The sequence below is a fragment of the Tachyglossus aculeatus genome, chromosome 4, assembly GCF_015852505.1.
Source record: "Tachyglossus aculeatus isolate mTacAcu1 chromosome 4, mTacAcu1.pri, whole genome shotgun sequence".
Classification (NCBI taxonomy): domain Eukaryota; kingdom Metazoa; phylum Chordata; class Mammalia; order Monotremata; family Tachyglossidae; genus Tachyglossus; species Tachyglossus aculeatus.
This window is the reverse complement of record NC_052069.1, coordinates 117,353,526-117,368,609: the sequence shown is the minus strand read 5'-3', so window position 1 is coordinate 117,368,609 and position 15,084 is coordinate 117,353,526. Positions and strand designations below refer to the sequence as shown.

Sequence of the window (15,084 nt, the reverse complement as noted above, 5' to 3'; positions counted from 1 at the left end):
GTGGAAAGACCACAGGCTTGGGAGCCAGAGGTCACGGGTTCTAATCCAGGCTCCGCCACTTGTCAGCTGGGTGACTTTGGGCAAGTCGCTTCACTTCTCTGTGCCTCAGTGACCTCATCTAAAATGGGGATTAAGACTGTGAACCCCACGTGGGACAACCTGATCACCTTGTAACCTCCCCAGTGCTTAGAACAGTGCTTGGCACATAGTAAGCGCTTAACAAATGCCATCATCATTGTTATTATAAGCTAATCAGGTTGGACACAGTCCCTGTCCCACATGGGGCTGACACTTCATCCCCATTTTGCGGAGGGAACAGAGACCCAGAGAATTGAAGTAACTCACCCAAAGTCACACAACAGATATGTGGCGGAGCCGGGATTAGAATAATAATAATAATAGTACCAATAATGATGGCATTTGTTAAGCGCTGATTATGTCTCAAGCACTGTTCTAAGCTCTGGGATAGATAAAAGCTAATCAAGCTGGACACAGCCCCGGTCCCATGTGGGTTTCACAGTCTGAATCCCTAATTTACAGATGAGGAAACTGAGCACAGAGAATTTAAGTGCCTTGCCCAGTGTCACAGGGCAGACAAGTAGCAGAGCCGGGATTAGAACCCAGGTCCTTACAATAACCAGGCCCAGGCTCTATCCACTAAGCCATCCCGCTTCTCATAGCACATACACACAACTCACACATAAATTCGTACACCTCATTCCCCCAAGCATTTAACCCTTCCTCACAAATGTGAAATCACTTAAGCAGGCACACATGCACTCTCAGCCCTGCAACCAAACCACTGCCCAGGAGAGGAACTTGAGGTCTCAGAGTAATTTGTCTGGAGCCACTCTGCAGTGGGAAGCCAGGAGTCCTGGCAACCAATCAATCAATAAATCAATCATTCATACTTATTGAGCGCTTACTGTGTGCAGAGCACTGTACTAAGCGCTTGGGAAGTACAAGTTGGCAACATATTTCCCAGCTCTCCATCTCCCTCCACCTTTCCCATCTCCAGCATATCTATACCGCCACCCCTCACCACTAGGCCAAGACTTGGGGAACCCTGACTAATTACTTGGATCAATGATATTAGTAGTAGTTGTACTAGTAATTAGTAATACCAATAGTAGAGAGGCAGCGTGACCTAGTGGAAAGAACCCAGAGGACCTGAATTCTAAAACTGCCTCTGCCACTAGCCTGATGTGTGGCCTTGGGCAAGTCATTTAGCTTCTCTGGGCCTCAGTTCCCCCATCTGTAAAATGGAGAGTCAATACCTATTCTCCCTCGTACTTACAATGTAGCTCCATGTGGGAACTGATGATCTTATACTTACCACAGTGCTTTGGACGGTGCTTGGCACATAGTGAATGCTTAAGAAATACCACAATCATTAGCAGTAGTATCATTCAAGAGAATATCAGTGGTAATATTAATAAGAAGAGGACTCACGGTAGTGTCTAGAAGGACGATCCAGACCCCTTGCAAAAAAAGAATTAATGGGCAATGATTCATTAATGCAAGTTAATCAGGGAGTCCTCTGCTTCTGTTCATTAATTCATTAATACCTATTCATGTATTGGCCAGCGCATACCATGAAGTACATGAATTACCTAAGGGGCCTGTTCATTCTTGCCTAATTTGTATTCATTTGCTAATTGATTTTTAATCATGCTTGTTAGGGACTTATTATATCATGCTAGCTGAGATTTAAAAAAGTGGAACAGACCATGGGGGCTGGTGGGAGGTGGAGGGGGGAGGTTGTGAGCCCTCCATTCCTGGAGAACATCAAAAAAATGGTCTTCCATTTGTCCTGGAAATTTTAGGCAATCATCTGCCCAGTAGCAGGGGGTTTGAGTAGATGGCCTGTCGAAGTTCATATGAGCCCTGGTCCTCTAGAGAAGGAGCATGCCATGGGCCTGGGAATCAGAAGGTCATGGGTTCTAATCCTGGCTTCACCACTTATCTGCTGTGTGACCTCGGACAAGTCTCTTCACTTCCCTGGGCCTCAGTTACCTCATCTGGAAAATGGGGATTGAAACCGGGAGCCCCAACTGGGCCATGGATTGGGTCCAATCTGATTTGCTTGTACCCACCTCAGTGCTTAGTATGGAGTCTGGCACCATAGTAAGTGCTTAACAAATAGCACAATTATTATTAGTGAGGGCTCAGGGGAGTACGAATGGACATCCTGACTGGGACTGAGAGAGTCCAATTCCTGGATTTAACTACGGATCTCTCCCTCCCTCTCTCTCTCTCTCTCTCTCTCTCTCTCTCTCTCTCTCTCTCTCTCTCTCATTCTCTCACCTTCCCTAGAGTTCTTCAAGTTCAAGGGCTTTGGCAGCCTCAGTAGCCTCCCGCGAGCCTTCACCCTCCGCCGGGCATCTGCTCCTGTCAGTCCTCAGTCCCGCCTGGAGCCGGAGAGGCCCTTCGAGAACACCCAGGATGACCTGGGCACCGTGCCCAAGAGTCCCGTGGCCTATGCCCGTTCCAGCGACATGTACAGCCATATGGGCACCATGCCCCGGCACAACTCCAAGCGAGGGGCAGGGGGGCGGGACCCCCAGCCCTGCAGTGAGCAGCAGGACACTGCCTCACCTGCTGAATTGGCACCTCTGGGGTATCCGAACGCCCCCACCCTGGTACCAGCCTCAGGGGCCGAAGAGGACATAAAACCCCTGGAAATGAACGTTCCTCCAAGTCCCCCACAGCCTCCCAAGACCTCCCCCTCCATGCCAGGGCAGGTTCTAGCCCAGGAGGCCCCAGACCTGCCTGCCAAAAAGGAGAAAGCTTGCCAGCCCGGGGAAGAGGCAGCTGAGGAGGAGGGATCCCCTCAGTCAACATCACCGGAAAGGTGGGTGGGGGCCGGGGTGGGGGCTGGTTACCCATCAGGGAGGGCTCTGGGGGTGTGCTCAATCTTGGGGAAGCTCAGAATCCTGTCCCACTTGCAGGCGGGGAGCTGGGGGAGAGAGGTGGGGGGTTCTCACCACCCATATAGACTGGGAAGCAGAAATCCTGGGTGCCCATCTGAAACCATCCTTAGCCTCGCTCCCGCCCCATCCCCAACCCTACTCAGATCGTTTCCACTCTTGGGAGAAGCAGAGGGTTTAGCATTCTCTCCCACGAGGCTGTCAGTGGGAGAGCTGAAGACTGCAAGGAAAGTGGCATCAGAAATATTGGGGATCCCCCTTCTTTGGATTACTAAGACTGAGCCTCAGGTGACCTGGGCTTTCTCAGCACTGATCTAGCTGCGAGAGTCTCAGCCGCATAGCCCTGTGCCTTGGTTTCCCCTCTGGTTCTCATCCTCCCTTCCCCTTGCTGGCTGCCCTGCCCCCGCTTCCCCAGGACCCCTGAAATCTTGTGGGATGAGCTCAGAGGTTGGCAGGCTCCGAGGAGGCTGGGAAATGTGTCTCCCCAGCCCGGGTGGCCCCTGACCCCAGCGGGGACGAGCCTCCTTCCCGCAGAGCCGGCCGAGTGGCGGGCCTGGCTTTCTTTCCCAGGCCCCGAGCTGGCCAGAGCGTGTTAATGAGGCAGGCATTCCTGGAGCTGGGGGAGCCGCTCCTCCGGGACCGGACGGGAGGGACAGGACTCGGGGGCCGGGAGGAGGATCGGACGGAGGAGGAATGAGGGGAGGACGGGAGGGACGGGGAGGAGGACAAGTGGGGGGACTGAGGGAGGATGGGGAGGAGGATAAGTGGGGGGATGGAGGGAGGATGGGGAGGAGGATAAGTGAGGGGGCGAGGGAAAGGACTGGGGGGAGGAGAGGCGGGGGCCGGAGGAAGCGTAGGGGGGAGGACTGGTGGGGGGATAAAGGGGAGGCCGGGGGGAGGCCGGGGAAAGGACTGATGGGGACAGGACAGAGCCCGGAGGATGGGAGGATGGGGGGAGGGACTGGAGGGAGGGTCAGGGGAAGGACGGGTTGGGGGACGGAGGGAGTACTAGGGGGAGGACGGATGGGGGGACGGGAGGGAGAGTAGGGTGGGAGGACGGGTGGAGGACCGGTGGGAGGACTGGGGAGGGGGATTGGAGGGTCTGCTATGTGACCCCGGGCAAGTCACTTCACTTCTCCGGGCCTCAGTTCCCTCATCTATAAAATGGGCAGCGAGACTGTCAGCCCCACGCGGGACAGCGACTGTGTCCAATCTGTTTTATTTGTATCCACCCCAGTGCTTAGCACAGTGCCTGGCACCATAGTAAGCACTTAACAAATACCACAGTCATTATATGGAGAAGCAGCGTGGCTCAGTGGAAAGAGCACGGGCTTTGGAGTCAGAGGTCAGGGGTTCAAATCCCGGCTCCACCAATTGTCAGCTTTGTGACTTTGGGAAAGTCACTTCACTTCTCTGTGCCTCATCTGTAAAATGGGGATTAAGACTGTGAGCCTCCCTCCCCAGCGCTTAGAACAGTGCTTTGCACATAGTAAGCGCTTAATAAATGCCATCGTTATTATCATTATTATTATGGAGGGTGGGAAGGAGGCAGGAACAGGAGGGGGCGGGAGGGTGATGGGGGGACTGGAGGGAGGGTCGGGGGGGAGGACGAGGTGATGAGGGAGGATCGGGAGGAGAACCGGGAGGAGGAGTGAGGGCCCGGGGAAGGAAGGGAGGGAGGGAAGAGGACTGGGGGAGGAGGGATTCCGGGAGCCGGCCCAGCCCCTAAAGTTCAGTCACTAGGGAGCCACAGCCCGGGGCTGCACGCAAAGCTTCTCTGCCCGGGCCCCAGTCGGGAGGATTCCCAGATGACCGAAGTGGGCAGGAGATACTACACCCTGGGCCCCGGCAGGTGAGTCCGTGGGCCCCCCAGGCGCCCCCCAGAGAGGGACGCTGCTTCGTGGGGGCCAGAGGGACCCAGGCTGGGGAAGGGGGCTAAAGAAGGGGATCGGCCCAGCCCAGCCTGGTAGGAAGAGGGGGTCGAGGGGGGTGGGCCCGGGCTGAGACCCCGCAGACAGGGGTCCTCGGAGGGGCCAGGAGGGCTCTGGGGCCCGGAGGGATATGTGGATGTGGGTGGGGGAGACGACGCCAAAAGGATCAGGACAGGAAAGCTCAGGCACTGAGGCTTTGGAGCCTGCTGCCAAGTTGTTGCCTTCGACTCTCCAGCCTGGCTATTGAGAATAAACAGTTGGGCGGCCCCCAGACGCCTCGGAGGAACCCAAACCGTCAAATCCATGAAATCGGCATTCATTCCATTCCCCAGCATCCCCCAACACGCGTTCTGGGCGACTTGGTGACTGGTGGTTTGCAGCAACGCGCCCAGGGGCCTGGCCCGGAGTCTGGGGAGCGCAGGTGGCCCCAACCTGAAGGCCGGTGCCAGGGACAGTCCCTCGGCGCTTGGGCCAGCTGGGCGAGCTCGGAGATCTGCGGGAGCTGGGGGATTTGGGGGAGCTGGGGAAGCTGGAGGAGTTCGGGGAGCTCAGGGATTTGAGGGAGCTGGGGGGTTGGGGGATCTGAGAGAGCTAGAGAATTGGGGGGGAGCTCAGGGATCTGAGGGAGCTGGGGAATTGGGGGATCTGAGGGAGCTGGGGAATTGGAGGGAGCTCAAGGATCTGAGGGAGCTGGGGAATTGGGGGGAGTTTAGGGATCTGAGGGAGCTGGGGAATTTGGGGATCTGAAGGAACTGGGGAATTGGGGGGAGCTCAGGGATCTGAGGGAGGTGGGGAATTGGGGGGAAGTCGGGGATCTAAGGGAGCTGGAGGGATTGGGGAGAACTCAGGGAGCCAGAGGAGCTGGAGGAATTCAGGGAGCTGGAGGAGCTGGGGAATTTGGGGGAGTTGGGAGAGCTCAGGGATCTGAGGGAGTTGGGGAGCTTAGGGAGTTGGGGGAGTTCAGAGAGCTGGTGAGCTGGGAGAGTTCGAGGATCTTGGGGAGCTGGGGGAGGTGGGGGAGGGTGATGCCCAGAATAGGCTGAGGAGCCCTGTGGGGAGTGTCTTCCTCGGCTCGGGTCCCGAAGGCTAGCCCAGTGCTGCACCTGGATCCGGAGGAAGGGAGGTCGGGGAGTTAGGCAGCGGCTGCGGGAGGTTCCCTGCATCCCAGCGGAACAGGCCGCTGAGGTCACCGGGCTGGGGACGGGAAACCCAGGGCTCCGGGCCAGGGACACTGGGCCCCCAGGGGACCCTCCTGCATCAGTGTGAGCCCAAGAGGAAAAAATCCTCTGGCTCTCTCTCCCCATCCCCAGCCCCCAGAGTTGGCTCTGAGACCCTCAAACTCTGTCCCCCAGAGGCTCAATAAATACCAGTGATTGATTGATGGATGGATTGTTCCCAAGCCCAGAGTTTTGAAGGCAGCAGCCCCCTCTAACTCCTCCCTTCCTTTCCCCTGACCACTGTACTTCCTGGCTACCCTCTCCCCCAACTACTGAGCTTCCTGGCTACCCTCTCCCACTCCGGGAGGTGGGGCAGGGGAGAGCGCCTTTCATACAGAGGCCCTGAGGTCCAAAGATGGGGAATCCCACCCAAACTCACCCAGAATACTAAGGGGGTGACCAACATCCAGTTGTCCTGGATCCATCTGCACCTCCCCACTCCAGCCCCCTCTGTCACTGTGGGCATTGAGGGCAGCTTTCAGAGCCGGATTCACTGGCCTCTCTTCCCCCTGGAAAAGTGGCAGTCACAAACATGACTCCAGTTGAAGAATATCCCCCAGCCCTCCGAGTCTCCTGGCCCTAGAACCGAGATCCTCATGCTCCCAGGTGATGTCAGCAGCTGGGCATCCGCTGGCCATTATCAGGGGCTGGGGACAGTGCCCGGGAGGTGGCGGGGATGGGGGTCTTTCTAGCAGCACCCCTTCCCAGCCCCCAGCTCGACACGCGGTGTGGTCCCAGCTAGGCCTCATTCCCCAGATACAGCAGCCTGGAACCGATCGCCAGGAAGCAGGCCACCCTCCAGTTCCAAATTTTCCAAATTTCCCAGCCTGCTCCCACCCCCACCCCCTTCTCCAGGGTTCTCACGACCCTCAGCCCCCCTTCCCCCACAAGGGGACTCTGCCTGTGAACCAGGGGTCGGCGGGAACCAGAGGGGGAAGGGAAGCCTTGCTGGCTGGAGGATTCTCAGCTGTCGGTCTCCAGCTTCCCCCTCTTCCTGCTTACCCCTGCGCCCCCTCACCCATCCGGCTCTGGGGAGAGGCAGCTGTCGGGCAGAATCAGAGGGTGGGATCGGGAATCAGGACAGTTGGGTTCAAATCCCAGCCCTGGCTTACTGTGCAACTGTTCGGGACACTTCCCCCTCCATGCTGGTTTCCTCCTCTTCATGACATTTGTTCCTGCTGCCTTCTTGCCTCTTAAAGATGTTGCAAGGGTTCCAGTTCCGATCTGTGCTTTGAGATCCTTGGAGGATGCAAGACAGGCTGCGACTGGGCAATAATAATAATGATGCAATAACAGAGGGGTACGCTATAAAAGCCTACAGCTCCTTTCTTCTTAAGGTGCTAAACCCTGCCATGGATGGAGATAGGGAAGGGCAAAGTTTGCTGAATGGCAGGCTATGCTTAGCACGAGCCTAGGAGTCAGAGGACCTGTGTTCTAATCCCGGCTCCGCCACTCGTCTGCTATGTAACCCTGGGAAAGTCACTTAACTTCTGTGTGCCTCAGTTCCCTCAGCTACAAAATGAAGGTTCAATACCTGTTCTCCCTCTGACTTGGACTGGGAGGGACCTGGTAATCTTGAATTTATCCAAGCCCTTAGTACTGTGCTTGATAGCACTTAACAAATATGCAATTTTTTATTATTATTGTTATTACTATTATTCTGTAAGGTGAGGATAGAAATTAATTGGGACCTGCATCTTCCCACCTCATAGGGAAGTGAAGATGGAATGAAATCAGGAACGGGAAAACACTTGGAGAAATAGAAGCATTATTATATCCAACATACCAAGGAGGCATCTGAAGCCCACAGTGGTTAGAACTTGCCCAAGATCACTCAGAACATTAGCAATAGAGCTGGAATTCCTTGGAAGGTCAGAGAACAGAGCTCCCTACAATATCCCTTCTCTGCCCTCTCCCAAGTTTGACTTTCCTGGTCCCCATCCAGCGACAAGAGAGAAGAGTTTTCCGTCCCAACCACGGGGGAGAATCAACTTTTTTCTCCAAGTTTCCTACTGTTGATAATATTAGTAACAATAATTGTAGCATTTTTAGAATATTTATGCGCCAGACACTGTGCTAGGCTCCATGGCAGATGCAATGACAATGAGAAGCAGAGTGGTTTGGTAGAAAAAGCACAGACCTGGGAATCAGAAGGACCTGGATTCTAATCCCGGCTCTGTCACTTGTCTGCTGGGTGATATTGGGCAAGTCACTCAAATTAACTAAGTATCAGTTACCTCATCTGTAAAATGGGGGTTAAGACTGTGAGCTCCATGTCGACTTGTACTTCCCAAGCACTTAGTAAAGTGCTCTGCACACAGTAAGTGCTCAATAAATACGATTGAATGAATGAATGAATGAATGAACATGGGACATGGACTGTGTCCCACCTGATTATCCTGCACTTACCCCACCACAGCATAGTATGTGGCACATAGTAAGTGCTTAACCTGCATATATGTATATTTGTTTGTACATATTTATTACTCTATTTATTTTTTATTTATTTTACTTGTACATATCTATTCTATTTATTTTATTTTGTTAGTATGTTTGGTTTTGTTCTCTGTCTCCCCCTTTTAGACTGTGAGCCCACTGTTGGGTAGGGACTATCTCTATATGTTCCCAACTTGTACTTCCCAAGCGCTTAGTACAGTGCTCTGCACACAGTAAGCACTCAATAAATACAATTGATTGATTAATTGATTGATTAACAAATACCATGAAACAAATGACACCAGATCAGACACTGGCCCTTCCCCACTTGAGGCTTATAGTCTAAGGAGGAAGGAGAAAAGCTATTGAATTCCCATTTTAAAGATGAGAAAACTCAGGCACAAAGAAGTCAAGTGACTTGCCCCAGGGCACACAACAATCAATCATCAATCAATCAATCAATCTTATTTATTGAACACTTACTGTGTGCAGAGCACTGAACTAAATACTTGGGAAAGTATAATACAACAGAGTTGGTAGACACATTCCCTGCCCACCACGAGCTGGCCTAGTGGAAAGAGCACAGGCCTGGGAATCAGAGGACCTGGGTTCTAATCCTAACCCCGCCAATTGCTTGCTGTGTGACCTGGGGCAAGTCACTTAACTTCTCTATGCTTCGGTTCTCCTGTTCTTCCTCCTACTTAGACTTTGAGCCCATGCGGGACAAGGACTGAGTTCAACTAATTAACTTGTATCTACCCCAGCACTTAGAACGGTATTTGACACATAGTAAGTGCTTAACAAATAGGATAAAAAAACAGGCTTACAGCCTACAGGGACAAGCGGCAGGGGCAAGATTAGAACCTAGGTCTCTCGATTCCCAAACAGTGCTCTTTCCACTAGGCTACACTTCTTCTACCTCTCCAACATAGAAATAATGTTGGATATCCTGTCCTGGATTACTGCCACCCCACCTTCCTCTGAGACCAGACCCCTCTCCACATCCCCCAGCTGTCTCTGGCTCCCGGGGAGTGGGTTTGGCTGATGCCCCAATTCTCCTTGTCTTCCCCAAACCACCTCTCATCTACTGCAGGGCCTGTAGCTGGGTGCTGCTCAAAAATCGGCCTTTTCATTGCATTTGACACACCCAAGCTTCCCTTAGAGGGAAAAAGGAGCTCCTCTGGGCTGGGAGCAGTGTGAGGATTCCCGGCTCCTGGGTGCTCTTTCCGGATCCACCGTGGGCATGTGGGATGAGATTCCCCCCATTCTGCTCACATCTTTCTCTCTGTGCCTCAGTTTCCACCCCTTCCCAATCACAAGGAATCATCTTCTCATAATAAGTAATCATCATCATCAATCGTATTTATTGAGCGCTTACTGTGTGCAGAGCACTGTACTAAGCGCTTGGGAAGTACAAGTTGGCAACATATAGAGACAGTCCCTACCCAACAGTGGGCTCATGGTCTAAAAACTAATCATCATCCTCATCCTCATAATCGTAATCACTGTCATATTTGCTAAGCACTTACTATACTTAGTATAGTGCCAGGCAGTGAATAATAATAATAATAATGATAAAGGCATTTATTAAGTGCTTACTACGTGCAAAGCACTGTTCTAAACGCTGGGGAGGTTACAGGTAATCAGTTTGTCCCACGGGGGGCTCACAGTCTTAATCCCCATTTTACAGATGAGGTAACTGAGGCACAGAGAAGTAAAGTGACTTGCCCAAAGTCACACAGCTGACAATTGGCGTAGCCGGGATTGGAACCCATGGCCTCTGACTCCAAAGCCCATGCTCTTTCCACTGAGCCAGCCACCTAAGCGCTGGGGTGGATACAAGCAAACAAGGTTGGACACGGTCCCTGTCCCACATGGGGCTCACAGTCTAAATCCCCATTTTACAGATGAGGTGAGTGAGGCACAGAGAGGCTGTCCATCACCTCGCCCCCTCCTACCTCACCTCCCTTCTCTCCTTCTACAGCCCAGCCCGCACCCTCCGCTCTTCCACCACTTATCTCCTCACCGTACCTCGCTCTCGCCTGTCCCGCCATCGACCCCCGGCCCACATCCTCCCCCGGGCCTGGAATGCCCTCCCTCTGCCCATCCGCCAAGCTAGCTCTCTTCCTCCCTTCAAGGCCCTGCTGAGAGCTCACCTCCTCCAGGAGGCCTTCCCAGACTGAGCCCCTTCCTTCCTCTCCCCCTCCTCCCCCTCTCCATCCCCCCATCTTACCTCCTTCCCTTCCCCACAACACCTGTATATATGTATATATGTTTGTACATATTTTTTACTCTACTTATTTATTTATTTATTTTATTTGTACATATCTATTCTATTTATTTTATTTTGTTAGTATGTTTGGTTTTGTTCTCTGTCTCCCCCTTTTAGACTGTGAGCCCACTGTTGGGTAGGGACTGTCTCTATATGTTGCCAATTTGTACTTCCCCAACGCTTAGTACAGTGCTCTGCACATAGTAAGCGCTCAATAAATACGATTGATGATGATGATGATGATTTGCCCAAGATCACACAGCAGACAAGTGGTGGAACTGGGATTAGAACTCATGACCTTCTGATTCCCAGGTCTGGGCTCTATCCACTGTACGGCGTTGCTTCTTAGTCCTGCAAAAATCTCTGATTGGGCCAGACCACCAGGGACAAGGCTACAACAGTTCTAGGTGCCATCCTACAGGCTCCTCATTCATTCATTCATTCATTCAATTGTATTTATTGAGCGCTTACTGTGTGCAGAGCACTGTACTAAGCGCTTGGGAAGTACAAGTTGGCAACATATAGAGACGGTCCCTACCCAACAAGGGGCTCACAGTCTAGAAGGGGGAGACAGACAACAAAACAAAACGTGTGGACAGGGGTCAAGTCATCAGAATAAATAGAAATGAAGCTAGATGCACATCGTTATCAAAATAAATAGAATAGTAAGTATGTACAAGTAAAATAAATAGAGTAATAAATCTGTACAAACAGGTGCTTTGGGGAGGGGAAGGAGGTAGGGCGGGGGGGATGGGGAAAAGGAGAGGAAAAAGGGGGCCTGGGCCAAATACAAAACTACACAACTACACAGCTGCAGGTCTGGCTCCACCCCGCAGCCCATCTGTTCTTAGGGGCTCTGAGCTCTCAAGAGAGGCATAATAATAATAATTTAACTTTAATAATTTGAGTCAGAAGGTCATGGGTTCTAATCCCGGCTCTGCCACTTGTCTGCTGTGTGACCTCGGGTAAGTCACTTTACTTATCTGGGCCTCAGTTCCCTCATCTGGAAAATGGGGATTCAGATGTTTGTACAGATTTATCACTCTATTTATTTTACGTGTACATATTTACTATTCTATTTACTTTGTTAATGATGTGCATTTAGCTTTAATTCTATTTGTTCTGACGACTTGACACCTGTCCACATGTTTTGTTTTGTTGCCTGTCTCCCCCTTCTAGACTGTGAGCCCATTGTTGGGTAGGGACCATCACTATATGTTGCCAACTTGGACTTCCCAAGTGCTTACACAGTAAGCGCTCAATAAATACAATTAAATGAATGACTGTAGGCCCCAGGACAGGGACTGTGTCTGACCTGATCATCCTGTATCTTACCCAGTACTTAATACAGCGCTAGGCACGTAGTAAGCACTTAACAAATACCACAATTATTATTATCTTCCCGTGGATGCCCTCCTTCTGTCCAAATGTCACTGGAGAAGATGTAGTCTCCACAGCGATCATCAGAGCACGGGCCTAAGAGTCAGAGGTTGTGGGTTCTAATCCCAGCTCTGCCACTTGTCTGCTGTGTGACCTTGGGCAAGTCACTTCCCAGTTAACTCATCTGTAAAGTGGGGGTTATGACAACGAGCTCCATGTGGAACATGGACTGTGTCCAACCTGATTAGCTTAGGATTTAGTACTTAGTACAGTGCCATGTACACAGTAAGTGCTTAACAAATGCCATTAGAAAACAAAAAAAGCTACCAGGGGCAACCTGAGGCGAGGTGGGGCCTGGTGTTCAGGGGGAAAGGAGCACCGGATATCCCCCATCCCTCCCAAAAATTGGGAACTCCAAAAGGTGGCGATTCCTTGTGTCTAGTGTTCCTTCCCCTTCCCCGAGTAAATTTCCATGTTGATTTTCCCCCACGCTCCCCACCCCGTGGGAGAAGACAAGTGTTTAAACATTAAGGGATTTTGTTTAAATATTAAATACTAAAGTGCTTCTCTGAGTTAGACTATGAGACCAGTGCCAGCTGAGAGGAAGCCTCCCTCGGGTCTGGGCCAGATCCCTCTTCAGTCGTGGACACTCCCCGACCAAAGCAAGATGACTGCCTCGCCCACAATAGCCACTTGGCCAGATTTCTACTGGACTGTACCATTTTCGGCTGGTCAATCAATCGATCATTCATATTTATTGAGTGCTTACTGTGTGCAGAGCACTGTACTAGGCATGTGGGTGGGTACAGTAAAACAGAACTGGTAGACACGTTCCCTGACCGCAAGGAGTTTATAGCCTAAAGGATTACCTAGAAGGTCGGTCCTCTGTCCTGCAATTCTGGGGTGAGAGTGAGGGATGGGTGGCAAGGGGGAATCTGGTCTTCTTGATAATCATAATAAATGATTATGGCATTTGTTAAGCACTTACTATGTGCCAGGCACTGTACTAAATGCTGTTGGGGGTGTGGATACAAGCAAATTGGGTTGGACACAGCCTCGGTCCCACAGGTCTTAATCCCCATTTCACAGATGAGGGAACCGAGGCCCAGAGAAGTGCGGTGACTTGCCTAAAGGTCACAGGCAGACAAGCGGCAAAGCCGTGATTAAAACCCAGGTCTTTCTGAATGCCAGGCCCATGATTTAACCACTAGGCCATGCTGCTTCTCTCTTGAGTTCTGTAAATAATAATAATAATGATGATGATGATGGCATTTATTAAGCGCTTACTATTTGCAAAGCACTGTTCTAAGCGCTGGGGAGGTTACAAGGTGATCAGGTTGTCCCACGGGAGGCTCACAGTCTTCATCCATATTTGACAGATGAGGTAACTGAGGCCCAGAGAAGTTAAGTGACTTGCCCAAAGTCACACAGCTGACGGTTGGCGAAGCCAGGATTTGAACCCATGACCTCTGACTCCAAAGCCTGTGCTCTTTCCACCAAGCCACGCTGCTTCTCAAGATCATCAGAGTTGACACAGCCCTTGTTCCTCATGGGGTTCACAGTCTAAGTGAGAGGGAGGACATCTACTGAACCCCCATTTTACAAAACGAGGAAACTGAAGCACAGAGAAGTGAATAGTCTTGCCGAAGGACACACAGTAGACAAATGGCGGCCCCAGGATTAGAATCCGGGTCCTCTGACCCTCAGGCCCATGCTTTTTCTAAAAGGCCCCGCTGCTCTTCTCTGTGAGCAGCTGGTGACTCAATAGCATAGAGAGCAAAACCGGAGCCAGGAGAAAGGTGGAAACGGGTTCCAGGTCACACAGCACATTGACCGCAGAGTTGGGCAGATTTCCAGCCTCCTGGCTCTGGTCACAAGGCCTGTGGCCAGTGAGAAGGGAGGATCTACCTTTGCTTATTGGGCAATCCCAACACCACAGTAAAGAAGGGGCTGGGGACGGTGGGGGGGACACTTTCTGTTCCTTGGGGAAATGGGACGATTTGTAGCACCCAAAAAAATACTTCAGATCTGGGGACAGAGGGAACACCAAGGCCCTTATGTAGATGAAGGCTTGGCGGAAGAAAGCTGACATCAGTCTTCCCTATACGGGAAATCCAAAAACCCCCGGAGCCCCTAGGCATCCCACTCTGTTCCCAGCAGAGCCAGGGGCTTGGACTGTCTCTATGTGTTGCCGACTTGTACTTCCCAAGCGCTTAGTACAGTGCTCTGCACACAGTAAGCGCTCAATAAATACGATTGATTGATTGATTGATTGATTGATTGGAGGCATGGGTGGCGTGACTTCACTTAAGTGCTTTCCACTTAGAGAAGCAGCGTGGCTCAGTGGAAAGAGCCCGGGCTTTGGAGTCAGTGGCCACGGGTTCAAACCCTGGCTCCACCAATTGTCAGCTGGGTGACTTTGGTCAAGTTACTTCTTAACTTCTCTGGGCCTCAGTTACCTCATCTGTCAAACGGGGATTAAGACTGTGAGCCCCCTGTGGGACAGCCCGATCACCTTGTAACCTCCCCAGTGCTTAGAACAGTGCTTTGCGAATAGAAAACGCTTAATAAATGCCATCATTGTTATTATTATTATTGTATCTACCCCAACACTTGGTGCTGGGCACGTAATAAGCGTTTAACAAATCCCACAATTATTATTGTTAATACTGAGTCCCATGCCAGTAAGAGGAAGTAGGTCAAATCAGGAAAGTGCTTTAAGCTCTTTGGAGGAAGTCATGGACTACTATTAATGGTAATTAATCCAATTAATGATATGAATTATTAAAGCCACCCAATTCAGTTATTAATTCAACTGATTAAAGAATCAATTTTCCCCAGGATTCAATAACTGATATTATTTAGTAATGGATTTGGTCATTAACACGGGAGGAAAAGTGCCTCATCCATCTTTTTTT

The 15,084-nt window shown here is 51.4% G+C and overlaps 1 protein-coding gene across 2 annotated transcripts in view; it reads left to right on the top strand.

Annotated features, from left to right (window-relative positions):
* SH2D3C (SH2 domain containing 3C) overlaps positions 1-15,084 on the top strand; it is a 40,411-nt gene that overhangs the window by 3,487 nt on the left and 21,840 nt on the right. The window contains exon 2 of one of the 2 annotated variants that reach the window (XM_038745582.1): positions 2,317-2,854. In XM_038745582.1, the coding sequence (XP_038601510.1) occupies positions 2,317-2,854 (538 nt within the window). Of the gene's footprint in view, positions 1-2,316; positions 2,855-4,711; positions 4,783-15,084 lie in introns of those variants that run through there. The other variant, XM_038745583.1, reaches the window with a different exon arrangement.